We start from the raw sequence: 22,423 nt of genomic DNA on the forward strand, positions 1-22,423 counted from the left end.
GTTGGTGGTGGCGGACCGCACTCACATTCTATGAATTATACACCAAGGTGGAAGATTTTATTTCAATCTTTTGGGACTTTGTAGGACTCTCTGACGTTACATAGTATGTGGAGCTGATCTTTCCTGGCCTGTTCTCCCAGTTAGAAAATATTTTAGTGAATGATATTAGTACAAGAGTGTCCAAGTCTTCTTTTTTGGTGATAGCTTCACATATTTATCTATACAGTTCTTTGAGCTTCTCGTAGGTTTCAGTCAACAGATGTACAGTTGCCAACCGAGTTTTAGTTAACCATTTGGCAAACAGATGTCAACCTCAACACAATATGGATGAAAAACACCCATCCTCTAACCCAAGGCAATACTGGCCATACACTGGGCAATTTGTCCTTAGTGATGTGACCAGTTCATTTATGGTAATTGGGTGGTGTATGGTTTGGTAAACAATTCAGAACACATTGTTGTGTGTAATGAAAGTCAAGGTTATGGTTTGCAAATATTTTCTAGGATACCTGAAAAGTTTTTTTTCTGCACAGTATTATAGAATTTGGGAATAGATTATTTATTATTTATATTCTTTATTGTTGCAGCTAGTTCTATGGAAACTCCTGCCATTATATGGCCATTTATAGAGAGGAAGCTGTCCCTATAACTGTGCATATAAATGTGTCATTATATATAAATGTGTCATTATGTATCAGTTATCAGAGCAAATCAAGTGGAATGCCAGCCAAAACCTATTTTCTTTATTTTTGGATAGTGTATTGAAAGGCTTAGAACATCTGCCAGTCATAAAAAAAAAGTAAGCTGAAATTTCCCCAACAGTGATATAGCCAATAAGTAAACTGAACCTGGCCGAGGTGCTCATCTCTACCTTATTTTTTCTGGAGTCATCTTTTAACCAGTCATGTACCACTGTACATTTTTTGAACGGCAAAGTTGTGGATACTTATTTCTATAGTACAATTTAAGGGCATTGCAACATTTACCCTCAGGCATCCTGTGTGACTGTACAATGTACAGAGCTGAAACTCTACCTATTACAGTGGAGGAATAAGAAGACACTAATGAATACATTCCAGATTACTAAGGCGGTGGGATACTTTTTAACCCTTTTACCACCTTTCCTCTTCCTCTCCTGTATACAGTCATGGCCAAAAGTTTTGGGATTGACACCAATACTAATTTTCACAAAGTCTGCTGCCTCAGTTTTTAGGACCGCAATTTGAATATACTCCAGAATGTTATGAAGAGTGATTAAATGAATTGCAATTAATTGAGAAGCCCCTCTTTGCCTTGAAAATTAACTTAATTCTATAATAAACATTTCCACTGCATTTGTGAAGAATACTTCAGGGCACCCCAGAAAGTCCTGCCCCAAGTGCAGAGCTTGCTCAAGAATGGCAGCAGGCAGGTGTGAGTACATCTGCACGCATAGTGAGGTGAAGGCTTTTGAAGTATGGCCTGGTGTCTAGAAGGGCAGCAAAAAAGCCACTTCTCTAGGAAAAAAAAGCAGGGACAGACAGATTTTCTGCAAAAGGTACAGGGATTGGACTACTGAGGGCGGAGGTAAAGTCATTTTCTCTGATGAATCCCGTTTCTGATTGTTTGGGGCATCTAGAAAATAACTTTGTCCAGAGAAGTAAAGGTGAACGCTAGCATCAGTCCTGTGTCATGCCAACAGTAAAGCATCCTGGGACCATTCATGTGTGGGGTCGCTCACAATTTTGCCTAAGAACACAACCATGAATAAAGAATGGTGCAAAAACATCCTCCGAGAGCAACTTCTCCTAACCATCCAAGAACAGTTTGGTGACGAACAATGCCTTTGCCAGCATGATGGAGCACCTTACCATAAGGCAAAAGTGATAACTAAGTGGCTTGGGGAACAAAACATTGACATTTTGGGTCCATGGCCAGGAAATTCCCCAGAACCATATCCCATTGAGAACTTGCGGTCAATCCTCAAGAGGTTAGTGGAAAAAAAAACACAAATTCTGACAATTTGCATGCATTGATTATGCAAGTATTGGCTGCCATTGGTCAGGATGTGACCGAGAAGTTAATTGACAGCATGCCTGGGGGAATTGCAGGTGTCTTGAAAATGAAGGGTTAACACTGCAAATATTGACTCTTTGCATAAACTTCATGTAATTGTCAATAAAATCCATTGATACTTATGAAATGCCTGTAATTTTACTTTAATAAATCAAAGGAACAACTGGCAAAAAGCTAAAAACACTGAAGCAGCAGACTTTGTGAAAATGAATGTGTCATTCTCAAATCGTTTTGGACACGGCTGTATGTCAGCTCCATCCTGTCTCTGCAGTGACCTGTATATTAAACACTTCACCTCCCTTATCCCACACATTTGCACAATAACCACCTCATCTCTATCCTCTGACTCTGTGTGACCTGCACATTACCCCTTCACTGCCTCTTCCCTTTATGTAAGACTTTTACATTTAATGCATCTAATGCCCAATTACTAAGCTCCATTTTTTACCCTCCTCCATGCCAGCATAATAAATTGGATCTCCTTAGGGTGTCTACTTTCCAAAAAGGGATCGATTTAGAGGTTTTCATACCAGCCTGGCATGTTAAGTGTTTTTTTAAACATATAGTAAGAGAAACAGGTTTAACCTTTTGGTTTTTTTTCTTTATATAGTAAAAAATATATATATATATATTTTTTTTTTTTATTTTTTTTTTTTTCAAATGCCATCAAAGAAGGTATATAATTCATTTATTGCATACTGGAGTAATTGCCAGTAAGCTATCACAGCACTACATTAGGTCTTCTGTCATGCCAGCAGAACATATAGAACAACCAGGTGTCAAACCAAATGGTAAAATAGTCTAAAATGCCTTTAATTGTTCTTAATTTGATCACATAAAAATAGCCAATGTGTTTTAGTGATAACAGAACTCCTTCTTCATCAGGGCTTACAAGAATGGTATGAGGACTTGGATAGACTCAGAAACTATAACCAAATTGATCTATTTATATCTGGTTTAAATGCTGATAGGACAGCAATTAAACCATGTGCTCCACAAGCAGACTGTGTGGCAAGGATGTTTAAGTCTCAGGACTGGATAGACAGAAATGCAAATCCATTGATTGGTAAAACAAATACCATGTACAGTATGTATTTCATCTGTGTATATATCCGCTTGCTTTAAGTTCAGCTTAAAACATGCGAGATCATAACTTCTCTTAATCTTTTTTATTTGGCTTAAAAACCAAACACAAATCAGCATGGCTACTCTGCATTTGAACATTTACAACAAAAGAAGACCTTTGCCTTCTAATTACTTATAAAAAATATTTCATAAACGTTGTAACTGATGACATTGATTGATTGAAAACTGGATTCAGTAATAGAACATGTTTTAGTGTAATGCAGAAGCATACAACATTTAATGGATATCTGTGTTATGAAAGAGTTAGTTTCTCCCATGTTATTTTAACATTGCAGCCTAACAACACTAGCCAAAGGAGTTCTTTGACCCTTTTCTCTCATTTTCACACTTTACATATCAGCACTGTTGACAAGGTTTCCTTTGACTTTTTCCTAGAGCAACCATTTGTCATATATCTGCAGTAAATAGAAACTGTAAAAATTGTATATGTGAGCAGGTACATTAGGTGTCATTTAGTGTCCTTAAGTCTTAAGCTGATTATCTGGACCCTGCTAAGCATTGTAACATATTAGTTCATCTTCGAATGTTCATGATGATAGCCAGATTTATACATTTCTTATGTATGTCCACTGGGCTATATTCAATTATATTCAATTAGAACATCAGTATGGTTCATACTAATACCTCCGGGAAAGCTCCTGTTTTTTTTTTTAAATTAGGCTAACCTAACCTGCTTGGCACAGGTATAGTGGATGGACTTTTAAAATTGCTTGGGTTAGTTGTAATAGTGTAAATTAACAACTTCCATACCGGGCCAATTCTGGCACCTACATGTAAAAATCATCATTTTTTTGCAAGAAAGTTACTCAGAACCCCAAAACATTATATTTGTTTTTTTTAGCAGGGACCCTAGGGAAGAAAATGGTGGCTGTTGCAACTTTTTGTCACGCGATATTTGTGCAGCAATTTTTCAAACGCGCTTTTTTTTTTCGGAAAAAAAAAACTTATATGAATTAAAAAAAAAAAAAAAGAAAAGTTAGCCCAATTTTTTTGCATAATTTGAAATATGATGTTACGCTAAGTAAATCAATACCTGACATGCCATGCTTTAAAATGCGCACACTCGTGGAATGGCGCCAAACTTTGTTACTTAAAAATCTTTATAGGCAAGCTTTACATTTTTTTTCAGGTTACCGGTTTAGAGTTACAGAGGAGGTCTTTGAATTTTTGCTCTCGCTCGAACGTTTGCGGCAATACCTCACATGTGGATTGAACATCGTTTACATATGTGGGCGCGATGTACCTATGCATTCGCTTCTGCGTGGACAGGGGCGCACATGCACACACACATATATATATATATATATATATATATATATATATATATATATATATATATATATATATGTATATATATATAATTTTTTATTCTTGTTTATTTTTACACTTTCCCTTTTAAATGTATTTATTTATTTCTTTGATCACTTTTATTCCTATTACAAGGAATGTACACATGCTTTGTAATAGGAATAGGGCATGATAGGTCCTCTTTATGGAGAGATCTGGGGTCAATAATGGCACTTTTCCACTGCAAGTACAAGCTCGGCTCTACTCGGCCCTGCTTGGCCCTGTTTGGTTTTCCACTGCATGGTACCGCATGGTACGGTGTTGGAACGGTTCGGTACGGTTTGGTATGGTTTGCTTTTCCACTAAAGTAGTACTAAAGTAAGTGGGTGGGATAACAACTATTCTCTGACCAATCAGTGGCTAGTAGTGACTGCATGCAAAGGATTGTGGGATATGGTACCGGTATGGTACCTCTTGGAACCACAACCGAGGTGGTACTGTTTTAGAGAGCCGTACCGTTCGGTTCCATGTAGTGGAAAAGCGCCACCGTACCGAACCGCTCCTACACCATACCATGTGGTACCAGCAGTGGAAAAGCACAAAAGCGAGCCGAACCGTTTGGTTCCATGCAGTGAAAAAGCCCCATTAGACCCCACATCTCTCCTCCAGGCTAGAAAGCCTAAGATAAAAAGAAAAAAACGGTCTTGCCTCTCCAGCCGAGAACACGGCAGTATTTACAACTGCCAGGCAGGGCGCAACGTCATAACATAGCACCCGGGCCTCCGAGAGTCATAGAGACTGCCGGGACCATTTGGTCCTCAGTATTCTCTATGGTGAACTTCTGCCGCCGGCGGACTCCTTCTCCGGCGGCAGCCCCTCCCGACGCCTGTAAGAACAATTATGATGTTCTATGATTGTTCTTATGGTGCAGGGAATCGCCAGCTAAAGAAAATGATATCTGAATGATGCCTGCAGCTGCAGGTATCATTCAGATTTCCCCACTCAAAGCCCAGGATGTCCTATGACGTACTGCGGGTGGGAAGTGGTTAAAGTATATGTAATACATTATAATGAACTTCTCTTTAAGACACCTGATCCCTCCATAAAGAGTACCTGTCACTGCCTATTACTGTCACAAGGGATGTTTACATTCCTTGTGACCGCAATATAAGTGATCAGATTAAAAAAAAAAAAATAAAAATTGCTAAAAATAAAAAATGTAATAAAATAAATAGATTTTCTTTTTTTTTTTTTAATGTGCCCCTGTCGCCGTGAGCTTGCACACGAAAGAAAAGGCATGCGTAAGTTGTGCCCGCAAATTAAAACGGTACAGTGTTCACACCACACGTCAGGTATTACCGCGATGGCAAGAGCAATAGCTCTAAGAAAAAGACCTACACTGTAACTCTTAACTGGTAGCCGTTAAAATTTTTTTAAAGCATCGACTATGGAGATTTTTAAGTTTGTCGATATTCCACGAGTGTGCGCAATTTTAAACCGTAACATTTTAGGTATCTATTTACTCGCGACATCATTTTTCACAATATACAAAAAAATTGGCCTAACTTTACGGTTTAGTTTTTTTTTAGATGCAGTGAAGTGTATTTTTTCCAAAAAAAATTGTGTTTGAAAGACCGCTGCGCAAATGCTGATATTCTCCATATTATCCAGAGTCTTTGCAAAAAAAAAATAAATAAAAAAAATATATATATTTATAATGTAATTTTCTAGCTAAAAATACTGATTTTAACTTGTAAATAACATGTCACAAATAGGCTTGGTCCTACTGTACCTTCACTGCCAGGTACTACACTGTAGAGGGGAGGAAGAGCAGGTCAAACTGGAAGACTCCTTCCTCTTCCACTTCTTTGCACCTACTGTGCTGATCAAGCTCCTGTTTGCAGCTTTTCTCAACCAGGATGCTGCAGCACCCCGGTTGAGAAAGACTGAAATATAATAATAAAAATGTGTTGTTTTATCGCTTTTATAATTAAAAAGAATAAGTGCCGGTTCACATTTGTGCGATCACAGAGATTGCATGGAATTCGGAGCGCACTGCTCCTAGAATTACATGCGATCTCTGTGCGGTGCAAATTCAGCCATACAGTTTGTATGGCTGAATTTGCACCGCAATCCCACTAAAACACGCACAGGACCTTTTTTTGGTCCGCAGCCGAATTGGATCGCATGGTGGTTCATACTAGTGCGATCCGATTCTGTGCGAACTTTCAGATTGCACTGCGAAATGCGATCTGATCTGGGGATGTTGTTAACTATTAATTGACACCCCCAGCGTATCGCATATGGCAGTGTGAACTGCCAGGGGTGCGGATGCGATGCGGGAACACGCTGTATATTCGCAGCGTTCCCGCATCACAGAAATGTGAACCGGCACTAACTGTTTATCCTGTCAGTATTCTTGTGATAATGTCCTGTGCTCTCTGTCTGTGCTGTATTCAGTTAACTTTTTTCCTAGCACTTTCTGTGGACTACATAACCATCCTCCCTTCTGTTATAGAGAAGTGGAAGGGGAGGTGTTCCCTAGCCCCATGATCCTAGGGTGGCAACACTGCTGGTCCATAGATACAGTACTGTGAGTAAATGTTGTCTCCCTAGGACAGGAGGTGTGTTATTGGCAGAATCACCAGGTGAAAACAAAAGGGGGGGGGGAAACTAATGCAGCTATAAAACCTAAGGACTGGTAAGCTGCAATATATTATTAGTATTAATATATTTTTTTATGAGATACACCTTGTTGATCTATCATTGCTATTTAAACTTTCTTGTGGGAAACTGTGGTCCATCTTTTTATTCATACAGTATATGAACAGAGTGAACTTTAGCTTTTGTGTATGTTTACTGGTCTTAACTGGTTTTGTTAGGCTGTAGCTAATAGAAATGTAGAAAATAATTTCAAATTTAGGCAGGTCAGCTCTGTGTGACGTTCATAGGATTATGAATTTGTCTTGGTGCGCAGCATGTATCCACTGAAAGGCAGTAAAGGAGTAGAAAGATTGTCACTTGTAGTATATTTGGTAAGAAGGCTTCTATAACATGTTGGATTTAAAGTCTTTGCTAACCAAACTCATATAAAAGAGTACAAATGCATTATCTCCCATTTCTGTAAAACAGTGCCCCTTCTGAGGTTTACTGCTCTCATGCATAGGACGTTTATTAATATATTTTTGGTGTCTCTGAATTTGATTTGTTTTTTTATTCATATCCATGTTTATTTGTGATTGCAGTGTTCATGCAGCAGTGACATGGTAAAAATATCAATGGATATCTTTGTGAAGATGTTTCAGCCAGACCGGTACGAGATCTGGAAACAAGGGAAGGACGTCTACAATATTGACCACACAAAAACTACTGTGGAAACTACTACAGAACTGAGAGCCTGGATGAATAAACGGAGAAGGAAAATAAAAAAAGCTTTAAAAGGGTACAGTTGGTTTAAACAAACATTGTTTTTGTACTGTACAAACACATGCTCTGCTTAATATGCCATTGGGTACGTTTGAGTAGCCAGTGGACAGCATCAAAACACAGCAAATCAGAGCAAACCAATCACTAGTGATGTTTCATTGTGGCTGTTCTATTGAGCGCTAAAATTTGCTTGCTGTGACATACTGTAAGTTGTATTCCATCATAGCTCTTTGCACTGTCATTAAATCAATCTAATTTGTATATTATAGTCATATAGCCAATGTTAGCAATTTATCATACAGCATTAAAACATTTTGCATTGTTTTGTGGGTTAAAACAACTTGCAGAAAATTGCAGTGTATTTGTTATGTCTAAAGCATGTTGTGAGCCTGTTACTAGGATGTTGTTCAGTAAAGCTCAACTGGGTATGCTTTGTCACACTACAGTTTCACTTGTTGTTTAAATCGTTTTTGACCTTCTATATCAGGGATCACCAAACTACGGTCCTCCAGCTGTTGCGGAACTACACGTCCCATGAGGCATTGTAAAACTCTGACATTGAGACATGACTAGGCATGATGGGAATTTTAGTTCCTGAACAACTGGAGGGCCATAGTTTGGAGACCCCTGTTCCAGATGATTATTTGATTAACTTTCCTATGTTTTATATATTGAGCACAAGTTTTGTTTTTTTCTGTCGCTCAGAAATTTTACTTAAAATGTTTCTGTTATCAGCTGTTTTAAGTCCTCCTCTGATTGACAGGAAGGTTGTGATCTAATTTTCTTTGGTTATACACATGTTCACCTTTGTCACAGCAAAGTCCCAAAGGTTATTTATCCTAACCTTTGAGAAGTTGAAGAACTTTGATAGAGGATTAGCAAGTTGAAGAATCGGCCTCTGATCTGTAACATAATAAATTCTAAACCCTATCAGCACACAAAAAAATGACATTTTTGTGCTAGTTTATTAAGGTGAAAGGTATTTATATTGGAAGCTGTTTTATCTTATCCACAGCAGACATTCTAATCTGACAGCAGTATCTTCCATTACAGCCTTCAGCGTACCACATCTCGTTCTAAGAGGCTTAAGACTCGGGAGGACAAGGAAGTATCAGCCATGGTAGTCGGGGCAGAAATCATAGCTACTGAAGCTGCTACAGATGGTTTCAAGGTCAATGAAAAACCCACAGAAAACATAGAGCAATTAAACAAAGAGGAGCCTTCAGGGGATGCGAAGAACATTAAAGAAGTGCATCTAGATCACAGCTTATTGAATAATATCCAGGCCTCAGGTGAGAATTAGGTCTGATTAAGTTATTTTGATAAGTCATAGGTTCTTGAAGGTATGGTGTCATACTCGATGCTGCATAGCAATGCTTCAAAGGCAGTAAATTGCTGGGTTTCCTTGTAAAATTGTTGCAAACAACCCAATATGCCCTCCTGAAGAAATATTTCTGCTTTCCAGTATGCCACATATTATTCTCTTCTGCTTTACTGACCCTATTCCTCTTTAATAAGATACCCACAATATGACTTCAAAATTTAAAGACTTTTGTTTAGCATTCTATATAGCATAACTTGGTAAAAAGTAATTTTTAAGAAGATATTGTCAACCTAGTTGTATCCCAAGTTTTTACATTTGCATCTACAGGCAGTAATTAGAGCATGGAGAGCAACTTAGGTTTGCATTGCAGCTGTTGCAATGCAGGAAATGAACCTGCGCTTTTCTAAGGTTCTTTATATGTAGACACTGAAAGAGGCCTGAGTTTGGTTAGCTTCTATATATGCCTAATAAGTCTTGAGCAAACCTCTTTGACACTAACTTTAGTGTTTTTTGATACCTGCTAACAATGCATATGCAATATATATTGGAAGTTAATGGCTGAAACCAATGCAGTGTCCAAGCACCAAGTGTCACCTACTTTAGGAACAGTGCCCATGTATGCAACAGATGCATTGTTTATTTCCTTTTTCAAATCATGATGGCTGCATTTAATGGGATATTCTCCCAACCCCAAGAAAAAAAATACCCCTGTAATGAGGCCCCACACTGCAAGGGTTAAATGCTCATTTTTGCATAGAGGTAGAAGAATAGGCTGTAATATTTCCCTTATTTATCAATCTGGCAGGCTTCTTCAATTTGAGCACTCTTCCCCCCCACAGACTCTTTTCCAAATGCTCCCTGTTAGTCACACAATTACCTCCTTCACATGCGATGCAGGATAAATAGCCCTGCATTGTATGTGATAAAGCTGAGGGACTGACCACAACCAGGAGCAAAGCCTCTGGAGTGAGGTGTAATGTAAAAAGTACCGCTTTGAGTTAATGACCATTTAATCCTGCAAGGGTTTCTTTTTTTTTTTTCCATCCCTGTGTTGGGCTTTAAGAGGCCCATTTATAATGGAGAGTGGATTTAGATTCACTCTCTGGACACTGCAGTGTTCACTCTACGCTGTGCCGATATTTTACACGCCATTAATAAAACGGTGTGGAGATTACATTGTTCCTTTGAGTTCTCTCTGATCTACACAGTAGAGAAAACTGGGTGAGGAGAGGCCAATTATGCAAGAGTTCCCATGACCAAGCATATCTTTCACCACTTTTTTGTTTTCTCCCATTTATTGTAATAAAAACCATTGCTATGCTTTCTAAATATTTATTTTGTATAAAGCTGCAGTATGGCTGCTTTAGGGTCGTTTTACCTGGCTTAGGGTCACATCAGCTGCTTTGTAAATTGTCCCCTCTGTGCAGCTAGAGGCTAAAAGTCACAACCCCTGTCTTTGCACAAAAGCAAATTAAATTTATATATATATATATATATATATATATATATATATATATATATATATATATATATATATATATATATATTATATATATATATATATATATATATATTTATTTCATTGCACAGTAGAGCAACAATTAAAGCAGTATTATTGTCTTTTTTTTTTTCTAGGTCATTAAATCAGAGCAAATATGTTAAGGAATTCTATTTTTCTGTGTTTAGAATTATTCCCTTGGAAGTTATGATCTATTCACCTTTATTTTATTTTATTTTTTTTTGGTATGTTCTAGATGTATTTTGGAATTACAACAAAAAATGTAGCAAGTGCTTTTTTTTAAAGACCTCCCTAATTGCCAACCTGAACTGTTCTTTATTGTAATCCTCAATATTCTGTATAATTATACTCAATGCCTGACTGCTAACATTTTGGATCCGTTTATATTTTTATCAGTGGAAAACATATCTTTTGGTACCTAAATGGTGCTGTTGGTTTCTAAATTGCACAGGGAGACACCTGCATTTTGCAGTAGTTTGCATTAACTTTTATGTAAAAGAATGGTTTCCAACATTCTCTTATTTGAGGGACCCTAACTCTTTTAAAAACAAATTATTTTGTCCTTTTTTTCTTACCTTAAATACCTCCTTTTAGGATTGATGTTCATGCCTGTGTAAATGTACTGTTCTCCCTGGGGTGAATGTCACAAGAGGTGAACAAGCTACCCTCTTTACCTTTGTTCTTGTCTAAGGACTAGCGTTTCCTGGTGGCCTAGCCCTTTTTTGGAATCAATCTTGGATGTGTCTTGGAGATTCGAAAAGGTCTTTTACCCAAAATCCCCTTTTCTTGACTGAATTTTCCACTTTTTTCTGTAGAAACAGACCAGGATAGTTTGTAAGCCAGATCCAAAAGTCTGATTTCCCTCAAAAGGGATGCTGCATAATCTAGTTTAAGCAAGTTCCTCCTTCCAGATTTTGAGCCAGATAGCCCTAGTGGAATTATTAGGTGCTTTAGGTCTAGCAGTAGCTTTCCACTGCCGCATCTGCTGAAAATGCCACTGACTTCAATACCAGCGGTGAAGCCTCTTGAATCTGTTCCAGGGGAGTGTTGGATGAAAGGCAATTATTTAGCCTTCCAACCCACACTTCAGAATCCTGGCCAAGCAGATGGATGCGAAGGCTGGGCCTAAAGAAAAAGTAGAAGTGTCCCAAACTCTTTACTAAGATTCTGCCTTCCTGTATATATGATCCTTTATCAGAACTGAATCCTCAAATGAAAGGTCAGTTAACTATGTGAAACCTTCGATGGGGGAGTATTCCATCTTGGGCACCTAAAAAATATCTCTTCCTCGAAACTGAAGGGAAATCTGCATTTATGGGTTTTGAAAAGAAACTATTTATTTTGTTTCCTACCACTCTGTCAAAATCATGTCCCTTAAATACTTGTGGGCGGGGGAAGTTCTACCTTTTCTTTCCTGAAGCCCCCTATACATAATATCTTGGGCCGACTGCGCTGGCTGAACAGTCTCAATCTGTTCAGACGTGTAAATCGCTTTAAAAAAACTTTTTAGTGTCCTCAACAGGGAAAAGGAACCTGTTAGAATCCTTCAATCACCTCTTTGTCCTCATCATCAGAACTCATTTTTCTAGACAAACGTGAAGATCCCTCCTCCTCCTCCATGTCTGAAACCATCTGGGAACTTACAGTCTGAGTGTTCAAGCCCACAGAACCAGGGGACTGTGTTTACTTAAGTTAGAAATGAGGAAACTCCTATATCAATGAAGAAGCTCCTCCATCAGAAATTACTTTTCACTCGTTTAGAAAAGCTGAGAACATTTCCTCTCACATAGAGCTCAAAAACTATTATTAAGGAAGCTGGCTGATCCTGTCACTAACACTATACATTTTCCGCACTGTTATTTAGTGTAGTATAGGTGACCACCAGTAAAACATATCTGAAAGCAATATTCCCTTCTCCCTGGACATTGTCCATTGTCTTACCTCACACATGGAGGTTTCGACCTATTAAAGGATGTACTACCTTTCCTCTTAGGGACATTCCCATTAATGTTCACAGCGTCCCCTCCTTCTATGTCAGCTTAAAGTGCTGCTCCCTGTGCAGGGCAAGGATGAAAGGTGAATTCAGTTTCCACAAATCAAAAGACTTTACAGAGTGGTTCTACAATCCTACCAGGAGTGGCTTCTCTTTTTAAAACTGTCACCCTCTCAATCCTTGAATGGGCCATATTGGAGAACCCGCCAGGGTATCCAGGGTGAATCCAGAATCGTGCCCAGAAGCAAAAAAGCATCCATCCACCAGGAAACTTTCCCCTCTGCTACTGTAAGTGATGGTTAGGCCCATCTTAGTACACCTCAGATGGAGGGTAGTCTGAAAGGCTGTGGCAGGACTCACACACACAGGGCGCCATTCCTGCTGAATCATGCGACCCAGAGCCCACCACCATAAAGGAGGAATTAAAGGATGCACAGGGCCCAGATAATCACCACGGCTTCCACCTTTGGAAGCAACATCCGTTGCCATCTTGGGACACCAATTACTGGATTGCCCCTGAGATCTCCATGACCAGGCAACCAAGAGGATTCTTGAGTCGATCCATACCAAGCTTGGGGTGCAAGATCAAGAAACAGAATAGGAATGCTCTTGGTTAAGGAAGAACCAGCACCCTACCCCCAGGCAGATTAGTTCACCTGAGAGAGAACGAAAACCGCAATTACCCACGTAAGAGAAAACAAAAAATATTACGATGTGTATTCTTGGAGGGTCAGAAACACAACTGAGGACAAGGGGGTGGGAGGGATCTTTTAATTTTTTTTTTTTGGAATTGTGTTTTCTGTATAGGGTAGAGCCCAATCATCTCTCATGTAGCTGTCCTGGAAGATGCTTTTGGAAATCATATTTATTTATTTTTAACTTTTTTTTTTTAACATTTTTCCACTTCCTGGTTTCCAGGCCTAGACTAATAATATCATACATCCCAGGAGTCTTCAGAATCTAGATACATATCAGGCAAACAAGGCTCATCTCAGGTACTTAGGCTGTTATCCACCACTTGCTCTCTCTCTTCCCAAATAGAAAATATCTATCTTTTTTTAAAAGTTTTGATTTTTTTTATTTATATAGAAAAAAAAAAAAACCCAGTGGTGATCAAATAACCACCAAAAGAAAAATCTGTTTGTGTAAAAAAAAAATAAAAAATTATATAAATTTAATTTGCATACAGTGTTGCATGACACAATTGCCAGTTAAAGTAGCTCAGTGCCGAATGGCAAAAAATGGCCTGGCCATGAAGGGGGTAAAACCTTCCGTAGCTTAAGTGGTTATTACTGATTTGAAACAATTTACTAAATGTCTTTCCTTGTGGCTGTAATCACATCTCACTGGTTTCATTTATGCAGATTAGGTGGGCTTTATTGTGAGTCCGGAAGCCCAGGATAACCTCATCAAAGACCTTTAAAGTGATTGTAAAGTCTCGTTTTTTTTTTTTTGGTTAAAATTAAAAAAACATATTATACTTACCTGCTCTGTGCAGTGTTTTTGCAAAGAGTGGCCCAGATCCTCCTCTTCTCGGGTCACTCTGCGCTGATCCTGGCCCCTCCCTCCTGTTGAGTTCCCCCACAACAAGCAGCTTGCTGTGGGTTCACCCGAGCCACGCTGCGGCTCCCTTTGTCCATTCAGACACGGAGCTGTGAACCGGCCTCGCACCCTCTCTCTCCTCATTGGCTCACTGAATTTGATTAACAGCAGTGAGAGCCAGAGGTGCTGTGCTGCCGTCTCAGCCAATGAGGAGGGAGAGTCTCGGGCAGCCGAGACACGCCTACAACTTTGCTGGATAGATGGGCTCAGGTGAGTATTAGTGGGGCTAAGGGGAGTTTCTGAACACAGAAGGCTTTTTATCCTAATATATAAATGGAATTAAGATAAAACAATTCTGCCTTTACAACCACTTTAACTTCCATGCATGGGTAAATTGCAATTTGTCTTTTCAGTATTAACCGGTTGCCGACCGCCGCACGACTACATACTGCGGCGGTCAGCCCCGGCCAGGCAGAGTGACGTATCGGTACGTCACTCGCCTGTCACTGACTTGAGAACCAATTGCGGGCGGGCGCGTGCCCGCCGCGGCTCGTTCACTGACAAGTCAGTGCGTGTGACCGGCGGACTCGGTGTCCGCCGGTCACACTACGATCGCTCCGGTGAAGGGAGAAAGGCTGAGCGGCTTATGTAAACAAGCCGCCCGTCATTCTCCCTGGTGTAAAAATGAAGATCAGACGGTTCTACTATGTAGGACCGTTGATCTTTATTTTTACACCAATAGCCATGTCTCTATACAGTTAGAATCACGCCCCTAGGACACACTTAACCCCTCCCTATCCAATACAGTTAACCCCTTCCCTGCCAGTGTCATTTTTACAGTAACAGTGCATATGTATAGCACTGATTACTGCAGTAATGTCACTGGTAACCCCAAAAGTGTCAAAAATGTCAGTCAAGGGTCCGATCTGTCCGCTGCAATGTCGCAGTACCGGAAAAAAATCGCAGATCGCCGCCATTACTCGTTAAAAAAAAAAAAACAACAAAAATGACAGAAATCTTTCCCTTTGTTAGTAAATGCGATAACTTTTGCGCAAACCAATCAAAATACGCTTTTTGCGATTTTTTTTTTTTTTACCAAACATATGTAGCATAAAACAAATTGGCCGAAAATGTTAAAAAATTTTGATTTTTATATTTTTTTGGGGGGAATTTCATATAAAAAATGTGAAAAATATTGTTATTTTTGCAAAATTGATGCTCTTTTTTTGTTTATAGCGCATGATCAAAAAATCGCACAGGTGATCAAATACCACCAAAAGAAAGCTCTGTTTGTGGGAAAAAAAGGACGTCAAATTCGTTTAGGTACAGCGTCGCACGACCGCGCAATTGTCCGTTAGTCACGCAGTAAAAAAATCACAAAAAAACCCCTGGTCTTTTAGCAGCCAAATCCTCCGGGGCTTAAGTGGTTAAAATACACAGGGTTAGGAAACTTTAATTGATAAAAATTACTAATTCCACTCCCGCAGCTTTGGTTAAATGGTATAAGTCAGATCCCTTCAAAATCTCCAACTGCATGAGACAGGGTTGTCCTCTCTCATCCTTACTTTTTGCTTTGACATTAGAACCCTTTTTATGTAAGATCAGACATAACCTAGATATCTAAGGTATTCAGATCTGAAGGTAAGATTTCATCCTATGCAGATGATATTTCTCTTACTATCCTACCCATTTTACCCCATTGTAGGTAACCCTAAGTTTTCTATAGGGCTAGATGATGGCCCCTTTTGTACTCTCGTATCCACACACTGCTTTTGGGTATCACACTTTGTTATCTTGGCAATATGGCCATTCATATGTGAATGTATGCATAGCCCCGGTTCTTTTGGTCTGAACTCTTCCAAGCTCCTTTTTCCGACCATTACCTTCATGTACTGAACTGGCTCTATCGGACATTCCCTTTAAACAGTGTATTCTCTCTTAACTTTCCCACAGAAAAGTTATATACCTCCTATCTTCAACGTTGGGAACTAGATTTGCACCAGACTTTTGACAATGAATATTGTCAGATTATAATACATTTCTCTCTCTAATCACTAGAGTACAGGAAACTAAGTTTAAAAACCTTGTTTTTTTTCCCTCCTCTCTCAGAATTCTGCTGAAGATACCTTGAGGAATAGGGGACGCCCCTTAACACCTTCTGGTCTTGTCCAAACGTAGCCACTTTTTGACAGGGAGTAAAGGATCACACATAAATTCACTGATTACCCCCTCCCGGCTCATCCCACTTTGTTTCCCTTACATCCATTCTTGAATCCCACTAAAAGTGTACAATAAATTTGTACTGTGACACCTTCTTGACGCTGCCAAATCCTGTGTTCCAACTAAATGATAGGACTCGTGCCCCCCAAATTTAACAATGTAGATATTAAGAGTGGAGGAGAGGTAGAAAATGGAAGATCCTGTCCTCTATTCACAAAACAAACATGACATCTATTTCAAGATTGGTTGTACTGGAACAAATTTTTAGAGTCCGAGGAAGGAAAATTTCTGTTGACAAAGCCTCCTTGAATAGGGGGGTCTTCTCTCTTCTATGTCCTGTGTACCCAAAGGGAAAACCTTTTTGCCTCTCCATCTCCATTTCTTTTGTTACCTCCCTAACTTTCCTTTTATATTTTCTTTTCATTATTATTTTGCTGAGTTTGCTTCTTGTGTTCCTAATGCTGCAAATTATTCCCTTTCCCCCTGGATATAAATATATATATATATATATATATATATATATATATATATATATATATATATATATATATATATATTTTTTTTTTTTTTCTTAACTTCTATTAGCTACCTTTCCTTGTCATTAACCCATATTTCCCTATTCCCCTGGTTTCTTCCTAAATATACTTAAAACCAGATTTGACATCTTGCACATGAAATTGCTTTCTGAACCAACCTATACAGGTTATTGCATCTCTTTCTCTACACAATATGGTAGGTTTATGAGGTTTAGGAGGAGTATTTTATTCAGCGCAACTACTGTATCTAACTGAATACTGGTTCACTTGAAAATAATCACTGATAGTTTGTTGTTTTGCATTTTGCTCTGATTGGTCCTAATATTTTGAATGCCAATCAGTTCTCTATAATGGATGCCAGGTTTTTTTTTATCTGTATTTTGTATGCAAGTGCCTGAATTTTTAAAGAATGTATGAACCAAAATAAAATATTAATACACAAATATAAAAGTAAAAAATTCAAATGTATCGCTCTACAAACAGTAGAGCTCGCACTCCCTACTGATTGGTGAACTCTAGATCTGACTTAAAAGGGGTTTGTTGAGCCTCTGTAGAGAAATCCAAGCTATCACATAGAAAGCAAGGGTCCTTCTCCTCAGGATGCTGGCAGGGTACAGGCTTTTCTACAAGCTGTGTCTGCTTTCTAAATATACCAGTTCTTAAAGGCTTTTAACACAATCTCTTTTGATTCACCTAAAATGGTATTAGCAGTTTTAATTTAAAACCATTGTGCTTTAAGTGAAAAAAGTATGCATTTTAGAGTACAGGTAAGCCCAGAAACCAAGTAATTCATTACAAAATGCCAATTTCTTTAACTGGTAGGAAACACAAGTTGAGAAAAGTTTAAAGTATGTTTGTAATTTCTTGAATTACAGCATCAGTTACTGAAATATCAGGGCATTTAGAAGAAGAGCAGGTACGCATGTCCTAAAAAGGTGTAAGGTTTGTGAATGGTTAAAGAGGGAATGGACTTTGGAAGCTTTGGTGTGGGCAAAGGACTAGTCACCAGAATTGCCAGTAGGCTCCCTGAAGCTGACCTTTCTCCATTACTAACTTACCATACCTTGTTCTGCACTGTCTCTGTGTAAAGGTGGTCCTTTTGGCAGATGCAATGTTTTGCTTACTTAGGCCAGAGCCTCTGGAATAAGAAACAGTGAGCAGCACAGCAGTGACTTCATTAAATTTTGCTTAAAACCTTCTGAGACTAGCTGTCAGAGGCAACAATACCATACATCTTACACTGCTTATAATCTGCTATGAAGTTGTATGTACCGGAATGTGTAGACCTGTTCACATAACAGGAAGTGTCCTGCTATTTTTGAAGAGGCTTTAAAGTCTATACATTTTTGGAGGATACTACTGTAGGTACTATTCCTTTCTAAATGTTCCCTGTCGCATATCAAATCCTCACTTTTTTTTAGTCCTGTTCCATTTTGTAAAATAATATAAAACACTGTTTTGTTAGCAGGAAAGTAGGTAGCATGGAACAGGAGAATACAGTTTCATGTAACTTCTGTTGGAAACAAGATTGATCATTCTAACAACGAAGAGTAGTGTGATATAAAGTTCAAGACTCTCCATATTTAGTTCATGAATGACTGATATTAATCTTCAAGCATGTATGCATAAGATGCTGTGATTTGTCTATCTACTTTGATATTATGCAATCAGCGATGTGCATTTGATCTGTAATAAGAGTATTTCTGGTTTTTAGATTCACTTTCAGCTATTCCTTTGGAACAAGATATGAAGCCAGAAGACAAAGGAAATCATGACCTCAGTTTGGCTGCTTCTGGCCTTACCGAACTATGCAGCTTTTTTGCCCCATCTGCTGACGTAAAGATAGAAGAGTGCACAAATTCAGTTGAGGAAACGGACCAAAAACCAAATGGGCAGGAATGCCAAACATGTGATCCGTCTGAAGCCGATAGCATAGAAAAGGAGGAGACAAGCAGCATCACCAGTGATGAAGAGGATGATGTCAGTGACCTTGAGATAGCCGAATGTGGCTTGGAACCTGGAGAAATTCCTTCCATGTTAAATGATGGGAAACGAAGCTCTGAAAAGCCCAATCTTTGTGTAAGAACCAGTAATTTCCTTCTATTTGTTCTCAATCTTAGTGAGCAGCCTTTAGCGGATCTTAAGCATTATAAATACTAGTCTCATTAATTTTTCAGCATTGGTACTATACTTGCTCATTTACTGAAACGGACAGAGCATTAATCACTTTAAACCAAGATGGATTTGATTGTACAGCCCTGACAGCCAGGCTGCAGTACTTGTAAAATTAGCAGCTATCAGCATAAATCAAAGGACTACAGTGAGCATCATGTATGACAGCTTACCTATCATGTGCATAGTGCTGCTATGATAAAGTATAAAGCAACACGTCAAAATCCACGTACAGCTTGTTTTCTCTTTAAATTTACAACTGTACTTAGGACACCTGGATTCTGTAAAAAAGAAGCAGGCACAAAAGAAACAAGCATTTGCTGGGCACTGTGTATTTTTAACATGTGTTTTCACATGTTTTAACTGTTTGTGTGTGTTAAGATGATGTTGAAAGCGTCCATGACCTTGAACATGCAATTTTGTATTATATTGAGGAGATCTCCAAACCACAAAAAAAATTTTACATGAGAAAATTATGTATGCCCACCCTTTTTTACCTATAGAGTGACTGCAAAATGCATATTTCTCTTACGTCCTCCGACAGTCGCCGCCTCTTCATATTCGTCACATATGGGGTATTAGACTTTGCTCCGAAGGAGTAGCTAGGCAACAGAATATGTTAACAATAAAGCTTTAACATATCCCACCCTCAAGGGGTGGTCCCCTCAGTCAATACCCTCCTACTTCCTGAAACCATATCTCAGTTTTAATGTCTAGCTTGTCAGGAGTGGCTGGCTCACTCTGTGCTGGGACTTTTTGTCCCAGACTCTTTCTTCTTTTTAATATTTTATTTGAGTTTTTTCTCTACCTTTACTTAGCTGTTGTTTTTGTCAGCATTAGTTTGTTCTTCGGACGAAGAGGATCATGCGGACTGGGTCTCGGGCTGATCCCCCTGATCGCAGGTCGTGGGTCAGTGGCTTCCCAGTCTGCCATCGAGCGTTCAGCCAGGTAACGCTCCTGGCACGGTGAACGACCCATCCCTGTTCGGTGCAGGGATGTTTGGTGAGGTGGCTACCTCACCGGACGCTGTGCGGTTTCTTAACCGCCATTGTGTGCGTCTTGAATTGCGACTCTCCCTGCCTCATGTGCAGCGGCTTGTTCGCCTGTGCGGGTTCCCCACGCCATATGAGGTAAGTGTGTCTATGTGGGGACCTGTCTGTCTGGGGGGGGTCTCAGTCTGGGACTGTGTAACCTGCCTTTAAATCACACTGCTTGTCTCCCTATCTCTCGGCTGCATGCTGTGGGCTGCAAGGGGGGGGGGGGGAGCTGTATGACACTGTGTGTGTCAGGCTGGGCAGTGTGGGAAGCTGTGTGCTGTGGGGCATGTTTTTAATGGCATGTTGGGGCATATACAGCGATCGCTGCGGCGATCTAACATGTATCCATATAATGGGATGAAATTGTGTGTGTTTTTATGCACTGTGGAGCGGCGATTTCGGCGCCAAACGACGCCATTTTACCGGCGCCCGCTCCGGCCGCATGGTTTACATGCACGGCGGCCATTTTCTTGTAGCCTCCATAAGCTTACATAGAGCGCCCTGGCAGCATCACTTCCTTTTTCCTGGAACACCGGTCGAGGCAGCAGCAGCAGCGGGGTCTCCTCAGGTTTTATCCTTCTATTCCTGTTGTCCATTGCCTGTATTCAGTCTGTATATTCCCTGTGGGGGTCTCATTGTGCCTGAGTGTGTGCGGTGGGCTGCGCTTACCGCGCTTGCTGAAAGGGGGCAGTTAACCCTTGGTTGTCTGGCGTACAGGGGCAATGGATTCTCAGGAGGGCAAGTTTCCCACAGTATTGGTGGAAAGCCAGGGGACCGCTGTTTCCCCCCCAGGGGGGGATTTAGCCACTATTGTGGCTGGCCTTGCTGCCCAGGTGCAAATGCTGGTGGCTGCTCAATCTACTAAACGGCCCAGAGTTGCTCTGTCCTCCGATTCTGAGGGTGAAGGTGATGGGGCTGTTCTGGCAGGGACCCCCCTATCGGGGTCCCGCTCCTCTCTTGATCTAGTGGGGTCTGAGGTAGAGGCTGAGGTTGAGGGGGTTGATAATTCTCCCCCTGGCTCGCCTGAAGAGCTTGCAATCATGGATGAGTTGATTGCTTCCATTAAGCAGACGCTACGTTTGCAGGACGAAGTGTGTCCCCCCGCTGCCTTGGCGGCTTATGGGACGCAGAGAAAACGCAGGACGCCGCAGGTTTTTCCCTGCAATGCTGATTTTCAGCGCGCTGTAAAGGATCAATGGCGCGATCTGCGCAAGCCTTTTGCGGTACCAAGTAAATTCAAGCTGCGTTATCCTTTCTCCCCTGCCACTGATGAACGGTGGTGTGTGCCTCCACCAGTGGATCATGCAATTGCGGTTTTGAACAAAGCCACTGCGATTCCTGCAGAGGGATCCCCTGTTTTCCGTGATGCCACGGATAGGAGACTGGAGTCTCTTGCCCGTCATACTTATTCTGTTACGGGTTCTATGCTTAAGGCTCTATTTGCTTCTCTCATGGCGGCCCAGGCGATCGCAAGTTGGACGCAGATGCTTAGGCGCGTCCTAGTGGCCGATTCGGCCTCGGCGGCGACCCTGGACATGGTGGATCAGATCCACCAGGGTGTCATGTATCTGTGTGATGCGGACCTGGACCTGATTCCGTTGGCTGCACGTGTGCACAGCGTGGCGGTGTTGTCTCGCCGCCTGGTTTGGTTGAAATGTTGGTCGATGGACCAATCTTCACGTAAAACCTTAGCCAATCTGCCTTATGATGGGTCTCGCCTTTTTGGGGAGTCCCTGGATGTGTTGATTAAGGGGATCACCGGGGGTAAGAGCACTCTCTTGCCCCATTTCCCCAAGGCTAAGGGGGCTTCTGGGAAGAAGCATGCGAATTTTCGGCCCCCTCAGGGGTCCTTTCGTGCCTTTCGGCCGCACTACAAGGGCAAACCGTTCAAAGGCCAGGGCTCTCAGAAGAAACCCTGGTCTGGGAAACAGAAGTCCGGCCAATCCGGACCTGCGGCCCATAACAGTTCGGCCTGAAGGGGCGCCCTCACCCAGTTTTGGGGTGGGGGGACGCTTGCTCGGTTTTCTTCAGCCCTGGTTGGCCCGTGTGCGGGACAGATGGGTTCTGGAAATCGTTCGATCTGGTTACAAGATCGAGTTTCTCTCTCGGCCAGGGAGCAGATTTTTTCCCTCAAATCTACAACTGTCTCCAGAGCGCCTGCGGGAT

General features: G+C 40.6%; 1 protein-coding gene across 1 annotated transcript in view; it reads left to right on the forward strand.

Annotated features, from left to right (window-relative positions):
- The window catches only part of KDM4C (lysine demethylase 4C), a gene marked incomplete at its 5' end in the record, with an annotated part of 705,351 nt that overhangs the window by 352,955 nt on the left and 329,973 nt on the right, over nt 1–22,423 (forward strand). Inside the window, 3 exons of the mRNA XM_082265152.1 lie at nt 7,734–7,930; nt 8,968–9,206; nt 18,763–19,127. Coding sequence (XP_082121278.1) covers nt 7,734–7,930; nt 8,968–9,206; nt 18,763–19,127 — 801 coding nt within the window. The remainder of the gene's footprint in view (nt 1–7,733; nt 7,931–8,967; nt 9,207–18,762; nt 19,128–22,423) is intronic.

This window comes from Pelophylax lessonae (genome assembly GCF_965119305.1).
Source record: "Pelophylax lessonae genome assembly, chromosome: 1".
Classification (NCBI taxonomy): domain Eukaryota; kingdom Metazoa; phylum Chordata; class Amphibia; order Anura; family Ranidae; genus Pelophylax; species Pelophylax lessonae.